This window comes from Gymnodraco acuticeps, unplaced genomic scaffold (genome assembly GCF_902827175.1).
Source record: "Gymnodraco acuticeps unplaced genomic scaffold, fGymAcu1.1, whole genome shotgun sequence".
NCBI classification, from domain to species: domain Eukaryota; kingdom Metazoa; phylum Chordata; class Actinopteri; order Perciformes; family Bathydraconidae; genus Gymnodraco; species Gymnodraco acuticeps.
In genome coordinates, this window is record NW_022990274.1 from 3,709,461 (window position 1) to 3,728,770 (window position 19,310).

At 40.9% G+C, this 19,310-nt stretch overlaps 1 protein-coding gene across 1 annotated transcript in view; it reads right to left on the bottom strand.

Annotated features, from left to right (window-relative positions):
* The window catches only part of LOC117549533 (insulin-like growth factor-binding protein 2-B), a 45,894-nt gene that overhangs the window by 14,816 nt on the left and 11,768 nt on the right, over nt 1-19,310 (bottom strand). Inside the window, exon 2 of the mRNA XM_034221532.1 lies at nt 313-464. Within this exon, the coding sequence (XP_034077423.1) occupies nt 313-464 (152 nt within the window). The remainder of the gene's footprint in view (nt 1-312; nt 465-19,310) is intronic.

Below are 19,310 nucleotides of genomic sequence, written 5' to 3' on the forward strand. Positions count from 1 at the left end.
AATCTCTTTTTGCCCTTGAAATGTTTTTAAAAAAAAGCCCACATAATTAAATCAAATCATGGTATGATATCCGCTTTACAAGTTTGCGGAGACCTCCGCCAAGGCTGTTTCATAAGTAAAAATAATGTGTGTATCCACCCTGTGATTTAGATCCTCTCTGATTTTGTATAGGTTCTTCGTTGGCCCCTGATACACCCTTCCACCAAGGTTCATGGAAATCCGCCAATAACTTTTTAAGTCAAAAAACAGAACCTGAGGTAATAATGAATCCTGAATTGTCATTAAAACATAGTTTCAAGGTTGAACTCTGACCTTTAGTTCTTTCAGGGTTTGGGGGTATTCTAGTTGATTGATCTTCATCCTGGTTTTGAGCTCATTCAGGTGTTGTTTCCTGGCCGACTCCAGCCAAATCCAAGGGTCTAGGGAAGGTCTTTTGGCGAGTGGATTCTCTGTCCCATGTACCTCTGCAACAAAACAAACAAAAACCTTCTCAGACATACAGTTAATCTGAACCATATGTACATAAAGTCTGCCAAGGCCTTCTTTAAAACAGACTTCACGTTTTACTCAAAAGTTAATACAACCTTTCGGTGTACTTTCAGGTCATAATCCCAGGGTAACATTCAATACTTTGGAGGTTCCCAGAAACACTCATACTGAATCAGCGCTTTGAGCATGAAAGTGTCTTGTCTTTTAGGTATGTGGTTAATGGACAGATGTTAGAAACACACCATCTCTGCTGCTTTCTAAAATACTCACATTATCTACATGTATCCTTTCTTGAATCACAAGCTGTTATTAAAAGCTTTCTAATAACAGGCCCCTCTACAAGTCACCTTAATCCTGGAATTAGAAGACAAAGTCATTCTGTGTCCTGAAGGCATCCTGTGTCCTTCATACCTCATGTTACTAATTCTATACTGGACAGTCAGGCATTGCAATGGCTATAATTATTATGGCGACAGTGTGAACAGGCCCGCTAAGACCTTTGAAATAGTAGTGTTACATCCAGCCCATTTAGGCTTATAACATGGGGTCTATTATACAGTTTGCACAGGTCTCTCAGCAGTCGGGGTCACTCTCAGTGCGTTTCCTGATGTTGTTATACCAAAAGTATGTTCGTCATTTGTTTGGAGATGGGAGAGACAAAACACAAACAACAAGCTAACAAGGTAATTCAGAACAGACACAAAGTAAGAAAGCAAATTAATATCGAATGCAAGTCCAAAAAATGAAGATACCATTAATGGTAAAACACAAAAAGAAAGAGAGGTGAACACTGTAAATCAGCAGAGTCATCACAGACATAATGATGTGAGATTGTCTAACACATTTTAACAAGAAAGGGGTGGCTGAATGAAAGAGCCGGGCTCGTCTGCTAGTCATTGGTGGTGAGTCCAGACCTGTGAGGAAGCCTTTCTGATTAAGTCTTTATTTGCTGACTAAGGACTTTTTCAGGAGCCTAATACACCTGCCAGAGGCTGTGTGTGTGTGTGTGTGTGTGTGTGTGTGTGTGTGTGTGTGTGTGTGTGTGTGTGTGTGTGTGTGTGTGTGTGTGTGTGTGTGTGTGTGTGTGTGTGTGTGTGTGTGTGTGTGTGTGTGTGTGTGTGTGTGTGTGTGTGTGCAATTAGCACTATAAACCAGAAGCAGAACTCTGGGATTGTGAATCATGGCAGAGTGGAAAACTGCTTCAGCGCTCCTCACACATGCTGTTTCTGTCAACCCGGTATCACGGCAAGACGTGAACATGTGACGATTTACCATGCTGGGAGACGTGAAGATGTCACGATTTCGTCCCTTCAAACGTGACAGTTACACGGTATTGTTAACATGGCCCAACCAGTGAAGAAATACCCGGAAATGCCAAGCAAATGCTACCCCGACGGTCGGTTGTTATTGTCAATATTAATATAATAATGATTTATTTTTTAATAGTCACTCGATTTCGCCGATTTTCTTGTTGCCCCAGCTGGTCGACACCTCTTTTAGCAGAAACAAAGGCTACATTAATGTATTAAATCTATGTTAATCCATGCGTGTGGATGTGGAATTAACGGACGTGACGTTGTGCGATTGCGTTGCCAGGCAACAGCTTTGGTTCATGTTAATTTACAAACTATTCAACTACAACCGCAGTTATATTTAAAAACATTTTAGAAGGCCTCACGAAATACTTTAATGTAAATTAAAATGTAAATGTGAAGGAATGTGTGTATAACAAAATACATCCGTCATAAACGATACCGGAAACAGACGTAGGAAAGATCCTACGCCTACGAGAAAGCTTTTCTCTTTGAAAGTCATCACATAACGGCATTGTAATACACGGTTCGGCTGCATTAAATATTACACATCTGCCGTAGTTCTCTATTTATAGAGCCCTGCTGAGAAGACTTCTGGACAAACAGGAACAACTGCCGCCAAAACTGAAAACGTGACGTCATGCCCGGCGCCGTGGGAGGGCCAGGGAGGGCCAGGCCCTCCCATTTGACATTCCTGCCCTCCCCTAATATACACGTTTTTTATTATTTATAACATTTAAAAAAAAAATATATATTTTTTTTTTTATACACTGTGAACTTTTATGCTACGATGTATGTGATGTCAGATAGTAACTAAAACTAAAAATCGCAGGCTACGTCAAATAAATTCATGTGTCTGTTGTGATTTGTGATTCGTCCACATTTAGACCAATCACAGCGTCACACTCTGCCGCCTATTCTGGATTTGTTTATTGTGCATTCTGTAGACTCCCATTTCTGTTTGAATGACAAAATGGACATCAGAAATTGGCTTAAAAGGTCTAAGGATTTATTAAAACGAATAAGCGATGAAAGAACTGCAGCCGATGGTGCTGCTGGCGACCCTGCACCTGCCGTTGCAGCAGCACGCCTTAATGTCACAAGCTTGACCTCGGCAAACCCCGGGGCTGAGTTAGCGAGGCCAAGCCTTGACTCATCAAGGCGGCCGCCACCAACGCTGTCCTACGAGGCACAGCTCCTTGTGCCCCTACCATCACCACCTGCGTTGCCACACCCTCCTCCTCCTCCTCCTCCTCCTCCTCCTCCTCCTCCTCCTCCTCCTCCTCCTCCTCCGTGCCGGTGCCTCCACTAGACGCTACCTTGCAGCACATCAACAGGTTCTATTGGGTCAGCAACCGCTCAAAGACCAACAACCCCAGATGATCTTGGGGTTAATAAACCCAACCAGGTGAAACTGGATCGTTATCCAGGGAGATTGTTTTCAGGAAAGAAGCGCACTTTAGCCGCTGCATGGTACAACAACAGACCATGGCTTGAAGATTCGTTAAAAGCAGACGCAGCCTTTTGTTTCCCCTGTAGACAGTTTAAAGTAAATACGTCTTCATCTGATGCGGCTTTTACTGTCAAAGGTTTTTGCGACTGGAAACACGCATTACAGACTGATAAAGGACTGCTAATGCATGCCGCATCAAAAGAACACATTTCATGTGAGAGTTTGTAGAGAGAGACAGATACGCGAGGAAACAAATAAGGAAATTAGTACTTTGGTGCAGGTCAGCTGGCACGGAACTGTTATTACGTGTCAGCTGTTGATATTATAGCTTTTTTAGCTGTCAACCAACTCCCTCTCAGAGGTGACCTCGGTTCACTCCACAGCATGTCCGAGTGCAGTGCATAGGAAAATAAACCATGCCCAAGGCGGGCTAAACAGTTCATCGTCTCCGTCTCTACTATTTCTCTCCGAGTGCAGCGATGAGGAAGCTGCCATCCTTAACCAGTGTGCCTTGCTCGTGATTTACCAGTGTTTGCGCTGCCACGCACACAATGTTTCAAGAGTAGTTTCTATGTTGCTCTTTATTTGTGTATGTATTTGCGATAAGTGTGCATCTTTACGCACTGCCGTTGGCCTTGCTGTTTGATATATATTGTGCCGCAGGCCCGCAGCACGTGACGGTGTTGTGTGCCCTCCCATGAAAATCATATGCCCTCCCTTTAGATTTGTTCTGGCGCCGGGTCTGCGTGACGTGGATCATAAATATATCAGCAATTAAACAACATCTTACATTTATTTTCACACAATACGTCTCCTTGCAGTATCAACACTAATTCGGCTGACTTTTATATTTGATCCAATTGGTAGATAGGCTGTATTTACACCATAAAGGTGCACAGCTGATCGAAAGGGACACCTGGTGGTTAAAGCACGTTATTGCATTTTATTATTAGATATTAATAGGATCCCTATAAAGTATATTCATTATTCGTTATTCTCTACTAATAGTTAATTAAAGACTGTATATAAAGACTATTTTGCACATCCCTTTCAAGATTTCAAGATTTTCTAAGGTTTATTGACATATCATATACACAACTAAAGTATAGTTATGCAATGAATGAAAAACTTGGGTCGCAGCTGAGGTTCCTCAACAGTGCATTACAAGACATCTATCAATATGTGTGTATACCTCCACCATTAAACTGTCATTCTGCATATTTATTATACTATCTACATACATCTTATAACATAGTTAACATTGCAGGAAAACAATATATTAGACGTTAAGTACTTTGTCAGGCTTAATATTTATCTGTAGATACAAATTGCACTGCTGTGTGCTCTGCATGTGTGACCATTAAAGAGGGTTTCATCCCTCCATATTCTTCTTCTATACCCCCAAAGTTATTTTCTTATTCAAAAGAAGTTTAATTATATTCACTGCAGTAACAGCCAACAGTCATAAATTCAAACCTCCAGCTAGTTCATAAACAGTGGAATAAGCTCTCACATGTAGTGAGAGCTTCTGCAGAACACATTATACATATTCAATGGAGCATGATTTACGGTTTTAATCTAAGTCTGTTGAGTAAAAAGTGATATCTTTCTTTTCCCCTGGTAGTTGTTAGTACACCGCACTGACACTTATGTTTCAAAAGGCTACACTGGAACAAAACTGTAAAGAAAGACTTGCAACTATACAGACGATATTTTAAAAGGTGTTAAAATCCCAACTTTTTTCTATAGTTTGATACATAGGAACTCATGACAGCATGTTTCAAGGAAAGAAAAAACTAAAACATGTCTTTAGCCAACAGCTGTCATGTAAACACTGTGTTGTTGATTCTGTCTTCAGTGCCATAGAAACTACCTGTCTCGAGCTGTTGGCTTTGGGTGTTGCCTTTAAGCAATGCTTTCACAGTTCTCTCATAGCACAGAATGAGTAATGTCTTTCCAGAGTTGCTTAGCATTAATGTATCTGTGTATTTGTTAATGTATACAGTGAAGCTGTGTCTCAAAAACTTAACGGTGCTTCCACAAGCCAAAAAAGTGGCCTTACAGTACTTCAAACTATTGTCAGCAAATGGCTCTCAAGGCTCGACCACTTCAAACACTTAACGTCTGGCCAACAGACAAAAAGCAATTGAATAATGAAGGTTTGCCTAGCCAGAGATCCCCTTCAAACCTTTTACGGTTAGCTTGTTCTTTCAACTCTTGATGTTGCTATGCGTACATGTGGCCATATGTGTGTCATCCAAACCAAATCAAGCTGCCTTTGTAGTTTTAAGGAGAAACTGTTACCAATTGTTGCTCACTACAGTGTTTGTCAGACCTTAAAGACAATAGGTGCACTATAAGGTCAATGTGGTTTTCTCTTACAAATGTATGCATTTAACCATCAACGTCAGTGTGCAACCTATACCACAGATCTAAGGCGGGCTTACTTTAGGCAACCGATGTACTTTCTTTTGTTGCGTGAGAGCAAAATCTGCTGTGACGGCAGTGAAAATCCTGTTTCTCAACACATTTTGATAGAATGTTGTATATGATTACATACATTTGTTTCCAATCGATGTTGACTTGAATATAACATGTAAAGTTAATGTTTATGTCTGTGGTCTTGCCACCTGGTTATCGGGCCAAGGCGGAGTGTATTTTGTGTGAAGGTTCTAGAAACGTCATTCAGAGCATTAATATACCAACAACAATTCACCGGATTACATGGCGTAGTTATGCTTTGGCACAGAATTAATAGATGTTGGTGCCCTATGTCCCAAGGAGGTTCATTGCTTTGTAAATTACCAATATTTCTAATTTAAATATATATTTTTTAGAATCCCTTTTCACTATCAAACTAATGGGTCATTTTTCAGTCTAAAATTATTTAGAAGTTCAGGAAAGAGTATGAGCCAATTCAGGGTTAGAATGCCATTATGGGCTATCCATGCAGTGGCTCCAAAACTATTAGCAGCAGCCATTACAACCCAGTCATTTTCACACAAAGAGTCAATGCACTGACTGTCTAGGGGGTAACATACCTGTCTCCATCACACACCGTTTAGTTTTTAAAGTCTGGATACAGGGATTATAAAATTAATCACTTTTGATAACTTATAACTTTGGAACTGTAATTGATGCAGCCCCAAATGTGGTGTGTATGATGGTCTTGTTATCAGGGTTGAGTGAAGCAGACAGGACCCAAATGCAGATAACAAACAGAAAATACCTTTATTTCAAGGCTAAGGTAACAACATAACTCTTCCCAGTGAACACAGTCAAGACAAACAAGGATCTCACAAAGACTAACAGGAAAAAACGAACCTAAATGCACACATGACTAATCAAAGAAACAAGAGACAGGTGAGGAGGGAGGAGAAAACACAGGGGCACCAGGTGAACACAATCAGAAAATCAGACACAGGAGGGCAAACACAGAGACAGGAATCAACAGACGAGACAGGGGGTGAACACTTTTCAAAATACAACAGGAAACCAGAGACAGACAAAACACAACACAGACAGACCGTGACACTTGTCCCACTTTCTGAATGGGCCACGTTGGTCTCGAAGGAGCTAATTGTCTTTACTGTTGGCTAGTCATCTATAAAATAGATAAGTTCATCATACTAATGTTTTAACAACCCTGAAATGGACTATAAAATAGCATACCAGTGCCTCAACTTTGTAATTATTAAGGTCCTTACACACCAAACTGACACCAAAGAACACGTCCCGACGGAACGTCGCCTCTTGTCGCCTCACGTCTCCTCACGTCTCCTGCGTCTTGGCCATTTTTCGCACTGGAACACACCGCAAATACTTCAGCCAACGGCCAAGTTGCACGTACGAACTGCGCATGCGTGAGTGGCAATAACTCTCCTTACCAGCAGGTGGCGGTAGTGTGTATTCGTCATTCAAAAGAGGCAACAACCGGAAGACAGACTGCGTGATAACCGAGAGAAGAAGAACAGACTGCGTGATATAAACAAACAACAAATAGCATGTGCGTTCCATTTTCACTCTACAACGAGAAGCTGCTTTCCTGAACCTGTGTCGAGAGCTGAGTTAAATGAAATCTCAGATTTGCCTTCTTAATAGTTTGTTTGGGTCCCTCACTTCCGTTTCGCTTCTCATGCACTGATTCGCTAAACTGAACAGCCAATCAGAGTGATTTCTTTAGCCAACGTCCTTTAGCCTTTAGCCTCCCGATTCAACATGTCGAATCGGTGGCGGAAGGTGTCGGCACGGCCGAAAAGACACAACGGTGCGGGACACACCAAGACACACCAATCTGAGTAGGGCGACACAACGCTCATCGACGGCCCGACATCTATCGACGGCCGAAATCGGCTTGGTGTGTAAGGGACTTTAGAGTACTTAAGTAAATGCACCTTTCTTGTTGTGTAATAAAATCTAGCTCATTATGTTGTAATCATAAAATGCAACATGTAACTCTTCAGCGTGAACTGTTTTAACATAAGCACCATGGCAACAGGCTTTTTATTAACACCTCGGGGGGAGATTTCTCTGGAATTGAAGGAGCCAACATGCAGCCTCTACACACTGTGATGTCTCACGGCTTCATCTTTTCCTGCGAATCTGTGCTGGCACACACAGTTTGTGTGCACACACATTTACATAGCAGACAGTGCAAGACCTGACAGTGCAAGTGAATTAGAATGAGCAAGTCTCAGCAGAGGATCACCTTCAAATGCTCCAAACTTGAGCAGCCGTTATCTCACTTAAAAACCTATTGAACCCCCTCGACCCGCCCCCAGGCGGAAAAACGCATCATCTGCAGGAAGCAGCGTCTGAAGGCTTCTTAATATTTAATAAGCTGGGAATGTTTCATATCCATGTAAGGGAAGAAACTCAGCTAACTGATCCTTTGCAAAAAAAAACACAAAGCTAACGCTGAGCCTCTGAATTAGCCACGAGCGAAAAAATCTTATGGCCGTTAGCACAGAACTCTAGCTATACCGATCGATATACTTATTGGATCTGCACAAACAAGCTTAGATAACATCCATAATATAAGTCCATATCCGGACCTTATCCAGTCCATAATATAAGGATCATCACTGAGCGATCAGAACTCGTGACAGGGGAAGCAAATACAGACAACACACAACGTAGCTTTAGGTAGCAAAACACGGAGATATGCTCACCTTAGCTGTTATTCTGATCAAAAGTCGTGTTCAATGGCATTAAAACGAGAAAAAAACGCGGCTGAAGGTTAATCCATAGGTTAATCCAATGTGTCTGTCACTTTGAAAAAAGTATTGATAATCCATAATTCAATTTGTCTGCAAAAATCGGAGAATAAAAATTAGCTGCTAATGGTAGCCAACAGAGTGTGTTAGGTCTGGAACCGAAACCGAGTTTCGGTTCCAGATGAACCCAGATAAGAAAAAGCCGGGTACCGGGGAGCCATACAAAATACACAATTTTGGTTCTGCTTAACGGTTCCTAAACACGGTAGAACCTGTATTCCAGCGGGTCCGTCTGCACCACGGTGACCCGGTGGAATACAGGGTGGACCTGGAGAATCACAGAACCGCCGGCTCGGTACGCTGACGGCCGGCACCGCCCTTAATAACGGCATCATGTAAGTTGCGCTGACCCGCCCTCCCGTAGACAGTTCACGAGCTCAGTCACTTCATAACACCAAAGATGGATCGCGGTAAACGCTCTGAAGTGAGGCTCCACTACACTAAGAAAGAAAAAGACAAGGCACAGTGTAATGCCTGTTAATAGCTTGCCACAGGCATGGCTCAGTTAAAGTAAAGCACAGCTATTGTGCAATACATTTGTATTACATGTATATTTTTTATTTGTAAAAATGTCAGTTAAAGCTTAAAAGAATAAAGATATTTTTGTTATCTAAACGTTTGACCTGATTATTTTACAATTTTGGAATTGAAACGGGGAATCGATAAGAACCGGAATCGATAAGCAGAACCGGAATCGGAATCGATACATTTCAAACGCTACCCATCCCTAGAGTGTGTCACAACTCCGGTTTTGGCTACGCGTCACTCTCACTCCTTATTTGGTAACCTATGTGTGTATGTGGAACTTCCCCTCGATTCCATTGGCTCTAGCGGTTCAAAAGAGATGTCAATCAGCAAAATCGACCAAGGGGGGCCAGAGATATGGAAAATCCACCCAAATGACCCTAGAAGTGGTTTATTTTTGCTAAACCTCCCTAAAAAGGTAAAATGTCATTTGTTTTGCATCAATCTTGATACAGGGTAATTAGTATATGTTGTACTTTGGATTCCTAAAGCTTTTAGTCTACTATCCCATCATTCACTATAAGTAAAAAATAATTTTTGGAAGGGCACTATAATTTACAGTTTTTACTATGTTCAATCTGAATTTTCTTTAAAATAAAAAACATCTATATTGATTCTGACTTTTCTACATCCAACTCACAGGTTTATCATTACTTTGAGAAAAAATATTATTAATTTTCCCCTTTTAGAAGTGTAGATATGGTCATTTGTTCCGTAAATGTCATTTTCGAGCCTGAGACCTGAAAAACAGGGATGGGGTTCAACAGGTTAAGGAGGGGCTGCCATAGCAAGTTGTTGTTGTTACCAGGTTGTGACCGGGCAACTGTCGGTCAGAGATAGTTATTGTTGTGGGACACCTCAAACACATCCTTCTCGGGGTGTAGATGACCTCGAGCCATAAGCAACAACAAATGTGATTCAGTTTCCTCAGCTGTTTAGTCTATCTATTGAAGAATGTTGATTATTACACTCTGAACTATTTTAAAACCTCGAGCTACAGGAGGGTTCTTCAGAATGGATTGTGGCATCTCATCCGTGTGGTCAGACCGTGGCCCTATGACTTGTCTTGTGAATTCTCCGGCCGAAGCTCCAAATAAACCATCAGCGTTTGACATCAAAGCTCCAACTCTACATCGTGTCTCTCTTTGAGTCCTGACTCCTATTGTTTAACTAAATTAACCACTTACGTCATCATTCCGAGACAAGTCAGACTTTAGCTAAGCGCCCGTGATGCACAGCCATGTGAACGTGATGTAGATGATTTATAGTCTGATGTTAGCTTTTTACTTCTTGCGATTGCAATTATGCTGCTAAAAAAAGCCAAACTGGGGTTAATATTTGGAGATTATGCTGCTGAACAAAGCGTATTAAGTATCATAAACATGTGTTGGCCACAAAGTTTAATTTCTGCAATATACTAAATTCCAATAGGGAAATCCCGTTGCCTTTTGCAATGCAAACCTCCGGGTCGGCCTACAAAATGAAATCATCACTACACCACTCTTATTTCATGCATTTATAGAGAAGGGAAGAGGATCCAGGGTTTTAGGATATGTGCTTCAACACTGGAGGGTCACATCCATGGATGTATAATAAGAACTGGATACAGCGTGGGAGACGGGGCCTCGTTCATTCCTATGAGAGTTGCTCAATGGCGCATGATGACAAAATGGCCCAACTTTTGAGAGAGCGAAACGTCACAGATTACCCGGCATGCCTGAGAAGTACCCGTATGTGCACTCATTCAATTCAATTCAAAACCTTTATTTATCCAGGTAAAATCCCATTGAGATCAATGATCTCTTTTTCAAGGGAGACCTGCAGCAGTAGGTTCCACAAGAAGACATACAAACATAAACAACAAAAGGACATCATACAGCAAAATGTACAGGGATTACAATTTACATATTTAACCACATGTATAGGTACCAACAGCATCTGATTTTGTAGCATCCAACCGAGCTTTAAAAACATGTAGTGGTACTAGCTTGGTAATGTTCCATTCTTTTTGCAGACTGTTCCATGTTAGTGGAGCTGCACATCTAAAAGCTTTCTTCCCTAAGACAGTCCTAGCACTTGGCACATTTAATAAAACCACAGCATGCGATCTCAGGCAATAAGTACTTTCAATATGCAGAGAGATCAGGGAGCAGATATAAGATGGTAGTTTATCCAACATGGCTTTGTAAATGAAAAAGTACCAGTGACTGAGCCTCCGTACAGTAAGTGATGGCATAACCGCCTTGGTATACAGGGTACAGTGATGTGTAAGTGCTTTACAATTTGTCAAAAATCTCAGTGCACTGTGATACGCAGCATCTAACTTGCTCAGGTAATTGGCAGGTGCATTCATATATAACAAATCACCATAGTCCAGCACAGGTAAAAAGGTCACAGTGACTAGCCTTTTCCTGGCCTCAAGCGAGAAACAGGACTTATTTCTGTAAAATAAACCTAGCCTAACCCTCAGCTTTTTAAGCAGGTTATTGACATGAAGTTTAAAAGTGAGACAGTCATCAAGCCAGATACCCAAGTATTTGTAACAGGTAACCACTTCAAGTTGTATTCCTTGCGTAGTTACAATATCCAAAGCAGTCTCTGGTGTATTTTTAGCTTTAGATTTCGAAAAGTGCATTACCTTGGTTTTATCCACATTTAAAAGAAGCTTAAGTTCAGAGAGCTGAGTCTGAATAATGTTAAAAACAGCCTGTAATTTAACAACAGCCTCGTTAATCGAGGGACCTGCACAGTACATAACGGTATCGTCCGCATAAAAATGTAAGGTTGCTCCATCGACATTTTCACCTAAACTATTAATATAGATAGAGAATAATAGCGGACCTAAAACTGAACCTTGTGGTACACCATTAGTGATGTTTAACCACTCAGAAGACAGCCCATCAAACTGAACACATTGGGACCTTTCAGAGAGGTAGTTCACAAACCACCCCACTGCATGGCTGGACATGCCTATACTGACCAGCCTTTGCTTCAAAATGCTCATAGAGCATGCGGAACTTTAACCACGCCGCCCAAAAGACTCGTTCACATTAAGCACGTGAATTTGCGTACATGTAACAGCACCGCGCGTTCATGACAGCATGGTACTGGATTTATATTAACGAGGCGGCAGTTAGCAGCTAGCGGCTAGCTAGTAAATTATGCTAAGATACACATCAATCGTTATGTACTTTTATATTACGCTGACATCAGGATCTAGTGATATCCAAGCAACAGAGCTTCATTTAGCATGATACTTGTGTGGGTTGTACATTAAACCACTTGGTAATATATAAAAATGTATATGTTGAAGCCTGTTATGATCAATTGTGAGTTAAAACTTTATCTAAAAAGTAAAGCTGATGATGGATTACTGTGGTGGAGATAAAATAACAATAGCCTATTTATTTTTTAAATGTGATGGAGTAAAAGGATAGTAGCTGTGATTATTCATGTTAAGTAGCCCACAAGTAACTAAGACAATTGCAAGTGCAATAAGAAGCTACAGGAACATTAATCTACGTCGGTAATATTAACTTTATTTAATACAACATTTACGGTACAAGATTTACATCATACAGCCCATGTAGTATAATATTTTACAAATGATGAATTACAGCAAACATGTGCAATATATCCATTATTACAGCTCCGTGGGCTGGCAGTAAGGCGATATGGTCCGTTGTTATTGTGCATCCATGGGTAAAGAGAAACTCATGTAGTACTGAACACGTAACATGAACGTGCCGGGCGGCGCGGTCCCGTGGGTTAGATGCGCGTTCATAATGCAGAGGGAAATAACTCTCAGAATAACGTTATTAGCACATTTTTACAACTTGAGGAACGAATGTTTTTAATAAGGGCTATACAAACGTTCATACTGGGTAGTTTATTTAGTTTAAAAAAATTATCCAACGAGTTACAGACCACTCTTTCCCAATGTAAGTCAATGGGAAAAAGTGTTTCCGGGCCCAGCAACCTAAAGGAAGTGTAGTACCGCCGTTTGACCAGCACGAATATTCTCATCAGACTCCGGCGCACTTCCGGGGGCTTGGTCAAATCAGACAAAGCTGGAGAGGTGGATTTGAACTATGGACTGTTTACTCAAGTTGTCATGCTGGTTACTTCAGTTAAGTTCAGCCACTTCAAGTTTATTTATATTGCACAAGAAGGTTTCTCATTTCTCTAATTTCCCCTCCTCGACTCCTCGAATCCTCGGTCCTCCGGTAGTGACCCGGAAATGGATTTCAGCGCCATGTTGAAGGACATCTAATTTCTCTAAATGCACATCGAGGACCGAGGAGGCTCTCTGGAGGAGCTATAATCGAGGATACACTGATGGGTCCTCCACGGTCCTCCGCGGATCCTTCGTGGATGTATTTCCAGCAACAGTGATGTTTAAAAGAGTCGTGATGCACGGCCAGACTTATCTCAGCCAATGGCAGCTCTGCATGCATCCCTGGATAATATTTTATTAACTGCTTGAATCGCGATGCGATGTTTACAGTGAGAACAGCTGTGAGGTACCAGAGCAGTGTGTATAATAAATATCACTCAGTATAACAGGCCTAAATTACTCTCTTTATTTGTATGCTTTAGTTTAGTAGATATATACAGTAAACAAAGTGTTGATATTTTTCTAAAACCATTTAGTGCTTCACATAATATAATAGGAGCTCTGTGTGTGTGTGTGTGTGTGTGTGTGTGTGTGTGTGTGCGCGCGCATCATGCGCACAGTTCTGCCCATCAGACAGTGCTGCTGTGCCTCCTGTCATCATTAATGGACGCCTCTTTAAAATGGCCGCTCAGAGAAGAGGATTTCTCATTTATCTAACCGCCTGCTGCTTCCCCTCCTCTCTCCACGGTTCCCTCCTTGACTCCTCCACTCACATTTCCTGTGGGCGGGACTAAGGCACGAGGATAGGAGTTGAGGAGGGGAATTAGAGAAATGCGAAACCTTCCCAGTGTCTGTTTTCTTTCAAGTGAACAGCAGTGTGGTTATTTAGGAATGAGAATGTAATCTCATCCAACTACAGGAAACGCCCCAAAATGTGCTATTTAATGGGGACAAAGGAGACAGATGTTGACATCTGATAGCCAGCAGTTGCTCATGCTTGAAAGCCAAACATAACACAGTGAACTGAAAGTCTGAGCTGATGGTCATTTTCAGCTTTTTCTTCATGGGTTTTAACCGGCTTGAACACCAAAGCCAGTAAATCACAGCAGAGAGCTCCGATAATATGGAAGCAAACAAGAGAAAGAATGATTTGAATTTTATCAGACACCGAATTGTTTGCATTGAAAATAATTACTTCTAAAAATCTGAAATATCTTGATACGCAATTTCAAAAGCTGAATTTCAATGTATTTGTTTCAGTGTTCACAAATTAAAATCTAAAAATTCAAGATAAAAAAATTTGAATGGTCAAATTCAGGGGGGGTGCAGTGAATGATACCACCTAACGGTTTTCAAAGTAACGTTACGGTATATAACGTTTCACTTCGGTTAGATAAGTCGAATTGACTTGGTTAAAGGGGGTGTAAGAACATCCATAAGTTGTTAGAAGTAATCGTGGTGAATGTAGTTTTCAGATAATTTACTTACTAAAAGTAGACCATGCTACACTATACTCTCTTACAAAAGCCTTGCATTTAAACATGTTAATGTTACTTTAGTAAAAGTATGCTAGTATAATCAGGAAAGTGTTGTTAAAGTATTTCAAGTAGACACAAGTTGTATTATTATTATTATTATTACCCATGCAAGAGTTGACTTAACTGTTGTAGTTGGAGCTCATGTTGAACAATGAGCTAACTAATGATTACTTTCATAATGGTTTAATGTGCTGATTATTTTTCTACATTAATAGATGAAGGTCTGGTTTGTTCAAACTCAAAATAGTAGGACATGCTGTCATAATTACGTCCGAAGTGACACCTTTACAATGTTAGTGCTGTTAGATAAAATATTCAAGATAGTGTAGTGGAAAAGAGATAATGTTTTAAAAACATGTTACTAAAACAAAATCTCTTGTTTTGGACTGACAATAATGATTCAAGAAATAGTAGATACATAAATGCACACACATCAATCTGTGTGCATTTGTTGTGGATGGAACACAACAAATGGTGCTCTTACCTGTGATGCCTCCTTCAAACATTTTAACCAGACTGTATCATTCAAACCATAAGTACCAGTTCTATACTTGACTTTAGACAAACAATTACAAAGACAAAATCAAAAACAATTTATTGAAAGACCAATCTTTATTTAAGGGTGCCTCTTTTTTTCTTTTCTTTTTTATTAAACCCTCAGATGTGAGATATTAGTAACACAGTAATAGCATTGTCAATCTAAAAAAACTGAGCAACTCAACAGTTAACTTTATATTTCCTATTGTCCAAAGCATCTATTACACTGGCTAAAACTCCCGGTAATGGCCAGTCCGCCCCTGCATCTGACTGAAGATTGGCACAATTTATTTGTGACGTTGCAAACTCTGCGGTACAAGGCACAAGTATTGTGAAGCTCATAAAGTGAGGCAATTGCATTTGATGAGCTGACTTCTTTTGTTTGCCAAACTTTATAGGCCTGACAATAATCACACGGCCTCTGAGGTGCAACGTAAAACACAACACAACACAAAAATTAAGTTCCTGTTAGACGACAAAACTATTCAGCGTGCAGGTCTTTGTGTTACAATAGAAGTACTTATGGCGCATTTCCACTGCAGCGGGGTAGCCCCGTTTAAGCGTCCCTAAGCGTCCTCGCTCAGGCCTCGGGCTGCCTCGCTGGCCATCTGAGGCTGTGGCGCATTTCCATTACAGTTTAGGACCTGGGGTAGCAACGCAGTGTAGGCGGGGCGATCGGCTTTTTGGCGGGCTTTTTGGGCGGAGCGACGCTGGGTAAAACTGCAGTGGCGTCATCTTCAATGCGACACAACTCACAAAACTATCCCTTGCAAAGCTGGCTCTTAAAACCCTTCCCAGACACTGGACGGCTGACAGCAGAACACGTGGTATACAACAAGAACATTTGCAGCGCACGGGTAGTGGTTGAAAACGCATTTGGTAGACTGAAGGGAAGGTGGCGTTGCCTCATGAAAAGAAATGACTGTGATGTGAAACTTGTGAAATCCATGGTGCTGACATGCTGTGCGCTGCATAACCTCTGCGAGAGTCATGGAGAGGACTATGATGATGGGTGGAATGCACCAGCAGCAGCAGAGCCAGGGTTAGCAGTAGCTCAAGGTGCAGAGGAGGAGGGCACTGACATCAGAGAGGGTTTGATGCGCTACCTGAATACCTAAATATGCATTATATTATATTCATTGTATTGAACATAAATACATCTTTTTTTTTTCATATGCATGTGTTTGTCAAATGTTTTAAACAAATGTTGTTATCTGAATTGAATATTTAGTAAATATTTGAATTTCAAGCACCAGTAAGTACTGCCCCATAATAAGAACATTTGAGGAAATATCAGATCATGAAAAGAAAATCTTTCTAATAAATTAAGCGAATATCAAAGCTAACTATAAACATAAATACTAAAGTGTAAAACACAGCAAAACTATATTCATAAAAGCAAGTGTAAAATAGTGTGGACAATTGTAAACATGGATGGAGGCTAAAGTATCCACAACATAAAATAATATATTAAAATATAACCTCAATCTTTCTTCTAGACATGTTAAAATCTTGCTTGAATGGGTTATAGGTTTCTTTTGTTCTCTCGTCTTTGAAATATATAAGAAATGTGTTGTTTGAGTCTAGTAGAACGAGGGTATTACAATTGAGCAATTTCTACATGCATTATGTATTTATCATGTATTCTTAATACTATTACAAAATAAACATGTAATAATGTTTTAGAGGAGGACCTCAAGCTAGCAAACTCAATGTATTGCTTTAAATCTCTTAAAACTAAGGGGCTTTTTCCTAACTGATGGTGTTTGTTATTGCTTTATAAATTCATGTATGTTTATATCTTCTCTAAATCAAGATTATGTGAATCTGATTTTTTTCTGTTGGGTGCAATTCATTATCAACAAGAGATAAGATAAGTAAAATAAGTACTTTATTGATGGCAGTAAAAAAATACAAAAAAAATGTATCAAAAAGGCATGCCATTAAACAATACAAATAAAAAAATGTAAAACTGTATTGCAGCCAGCATAAATATACATGGCATTGTAAAAATAAAATGAACATTTTAAAGAAAATAAATAAACAAGAAAGTACAAATGTTGCATTTAAAAATTAACTAGATAAAAAATATATAATATGTACAATAACTATTAAGGTTATTTTAAGTATCACGGAGGAGACGGGCCACGTCGGCTGACACGTCGGCTGCCCAGTCCCCCTAGCACCTCGCCAAGAGTGCGCAGGAAGGCTAGGTTGAAGGTCTCTGCTTGAGCGGCCTCCTCCCTTCTCAAGACGGCCTCCTCCCTTCTCAAGGCCGCATCCAACTCCCATCTCCGCTCAGCAGACGCTTTGGCCCAGTCCAAGTGCCGTTCCTGCTGGGTCATGTGCTGTTCATGGTGCCGTTCCTGCTGGGCCCGATCCTCTCCTCCTCGTTTCCTCTTGCCTGGGTGACAATAAGATAATAATTAGCAATAAGGAAAAAACACAGGACAGGTACAGGTAACACAAGGATATAAGAATAACATGTATAAACAGAACAACAGTAAGGTGAACTAAAGAAAGTTCTGGCCCTAGATGTTTACAATGATTGTGAAAGTGAATTCCATTATGTCCAGCCTGTTGATAATGAATATAAATATATGTATATGATAGGATGTCACACACAACTGTACTAGCTGCTTACTAGCTAAGACTTTACTTGTAACAGAGCATTTCTACACAGTGGTATAGCTTATTTTAATTACTGACGATGGATGATCCAAGGTTTAAAAAAACAAAACACAATTCCAGTCGTTTTGCCTTTTCTATTTCTTACCTAGAACCACACGCTGCGGTGTCGTGATGGCACTCGGCGTTGGTGGTTGAGTTGGTGTCGGTTCTTCGGCTGGTGTCTGTGGTTGAGCTGGGGTCCGTTCTGGATTCGATGACGATGTTGTGGACGGAACACTGCCATCACCCGTTGTTCGGGAATGTTCCTCCTCACGAGTCCCAATGTAATCATCTAGAACAGCAAAATGACTTGTTAATTCCACAAACTACTGCAGCACAATACTAAATAGCAACAACAACTATAGAAAATAAACTGAAACTGAACGTAAACAATGGCACATATGGTGTTAGCAAACAATAGCTCTAGCTAAGGCTATTTGCCTTAGCTAGCTATGTAGCTCTTCGGGGCTCCATAAAAGCATGGGTTGTCGAACATTAATGTAAGGATAAAATAGACTTCTTTGTTAGAAGTGAGCGTACCTTGCAGGGACTCCAGTAAAGCCGTTGCAGAGTCCAGGCCTCCCTCCCTCCCAACGTTGGCCGGTCTATGGCCGTAAATCTGGTCCAACAAGTCGAACCACTTCCATTGTTTCCTACCCGCACCACTCGTGTTATTGTTGTCCTTTACTTGGCAATATTCACTCTTAATCTTTTTGAGTTTTTCCCTACACTGCAGGAAAGTCCTCGAAAATCCGCGTTCAGACATCTGTGCAGAGACATCCTGGAACACTTTCACATTTCGCGTTGTTCCGTCGAGCTCCCGCTGGATTTTATCATCCCCAATGAGATTAAGGAACGTCGTCACCTCCTCGGTCGACCACGGTGTGCTTTTCTTCGACGTTGCCATTTTTGTAGCTCCTCCGTTTACAAAATGCTGTTTATAAAAATGCTGCAAGCTTGCTTCTAGATATATATATGCGACGCTAGGGATCTCGCGCGCGATCTTGTGACGATTCTCTCTGACCAATCAGCAGTCGAGAGTGTTGACGTCACTAGTTCAGCCCTGGCCTGATAGAACCACGATGTTATGGGGCCGGAAAAAGAGGGAAAAAGTACCAGCTAGCCGGTGCTAGGCTATATGGAAAGGCCACCAAAAACTGGCCTGGCCGCTTGAGGACGGTTAAGGACGCTTAAACGGGGCTACCCGCTGCAGTGGAAATGCGCCATTAGTGCAGTGTTTATCAAAGTGGGGGCCCCGACCCCCCGGGGGGCCGCCAGGGGGGTCACTCAAAGTTTTTTATGTTATTAATAACTGCATATCTATCAATCTATGTGTCCTTTGATGCCAATCTTTTCATATTTTTTGTTTTTGAATCATACGGCCACCCTTCA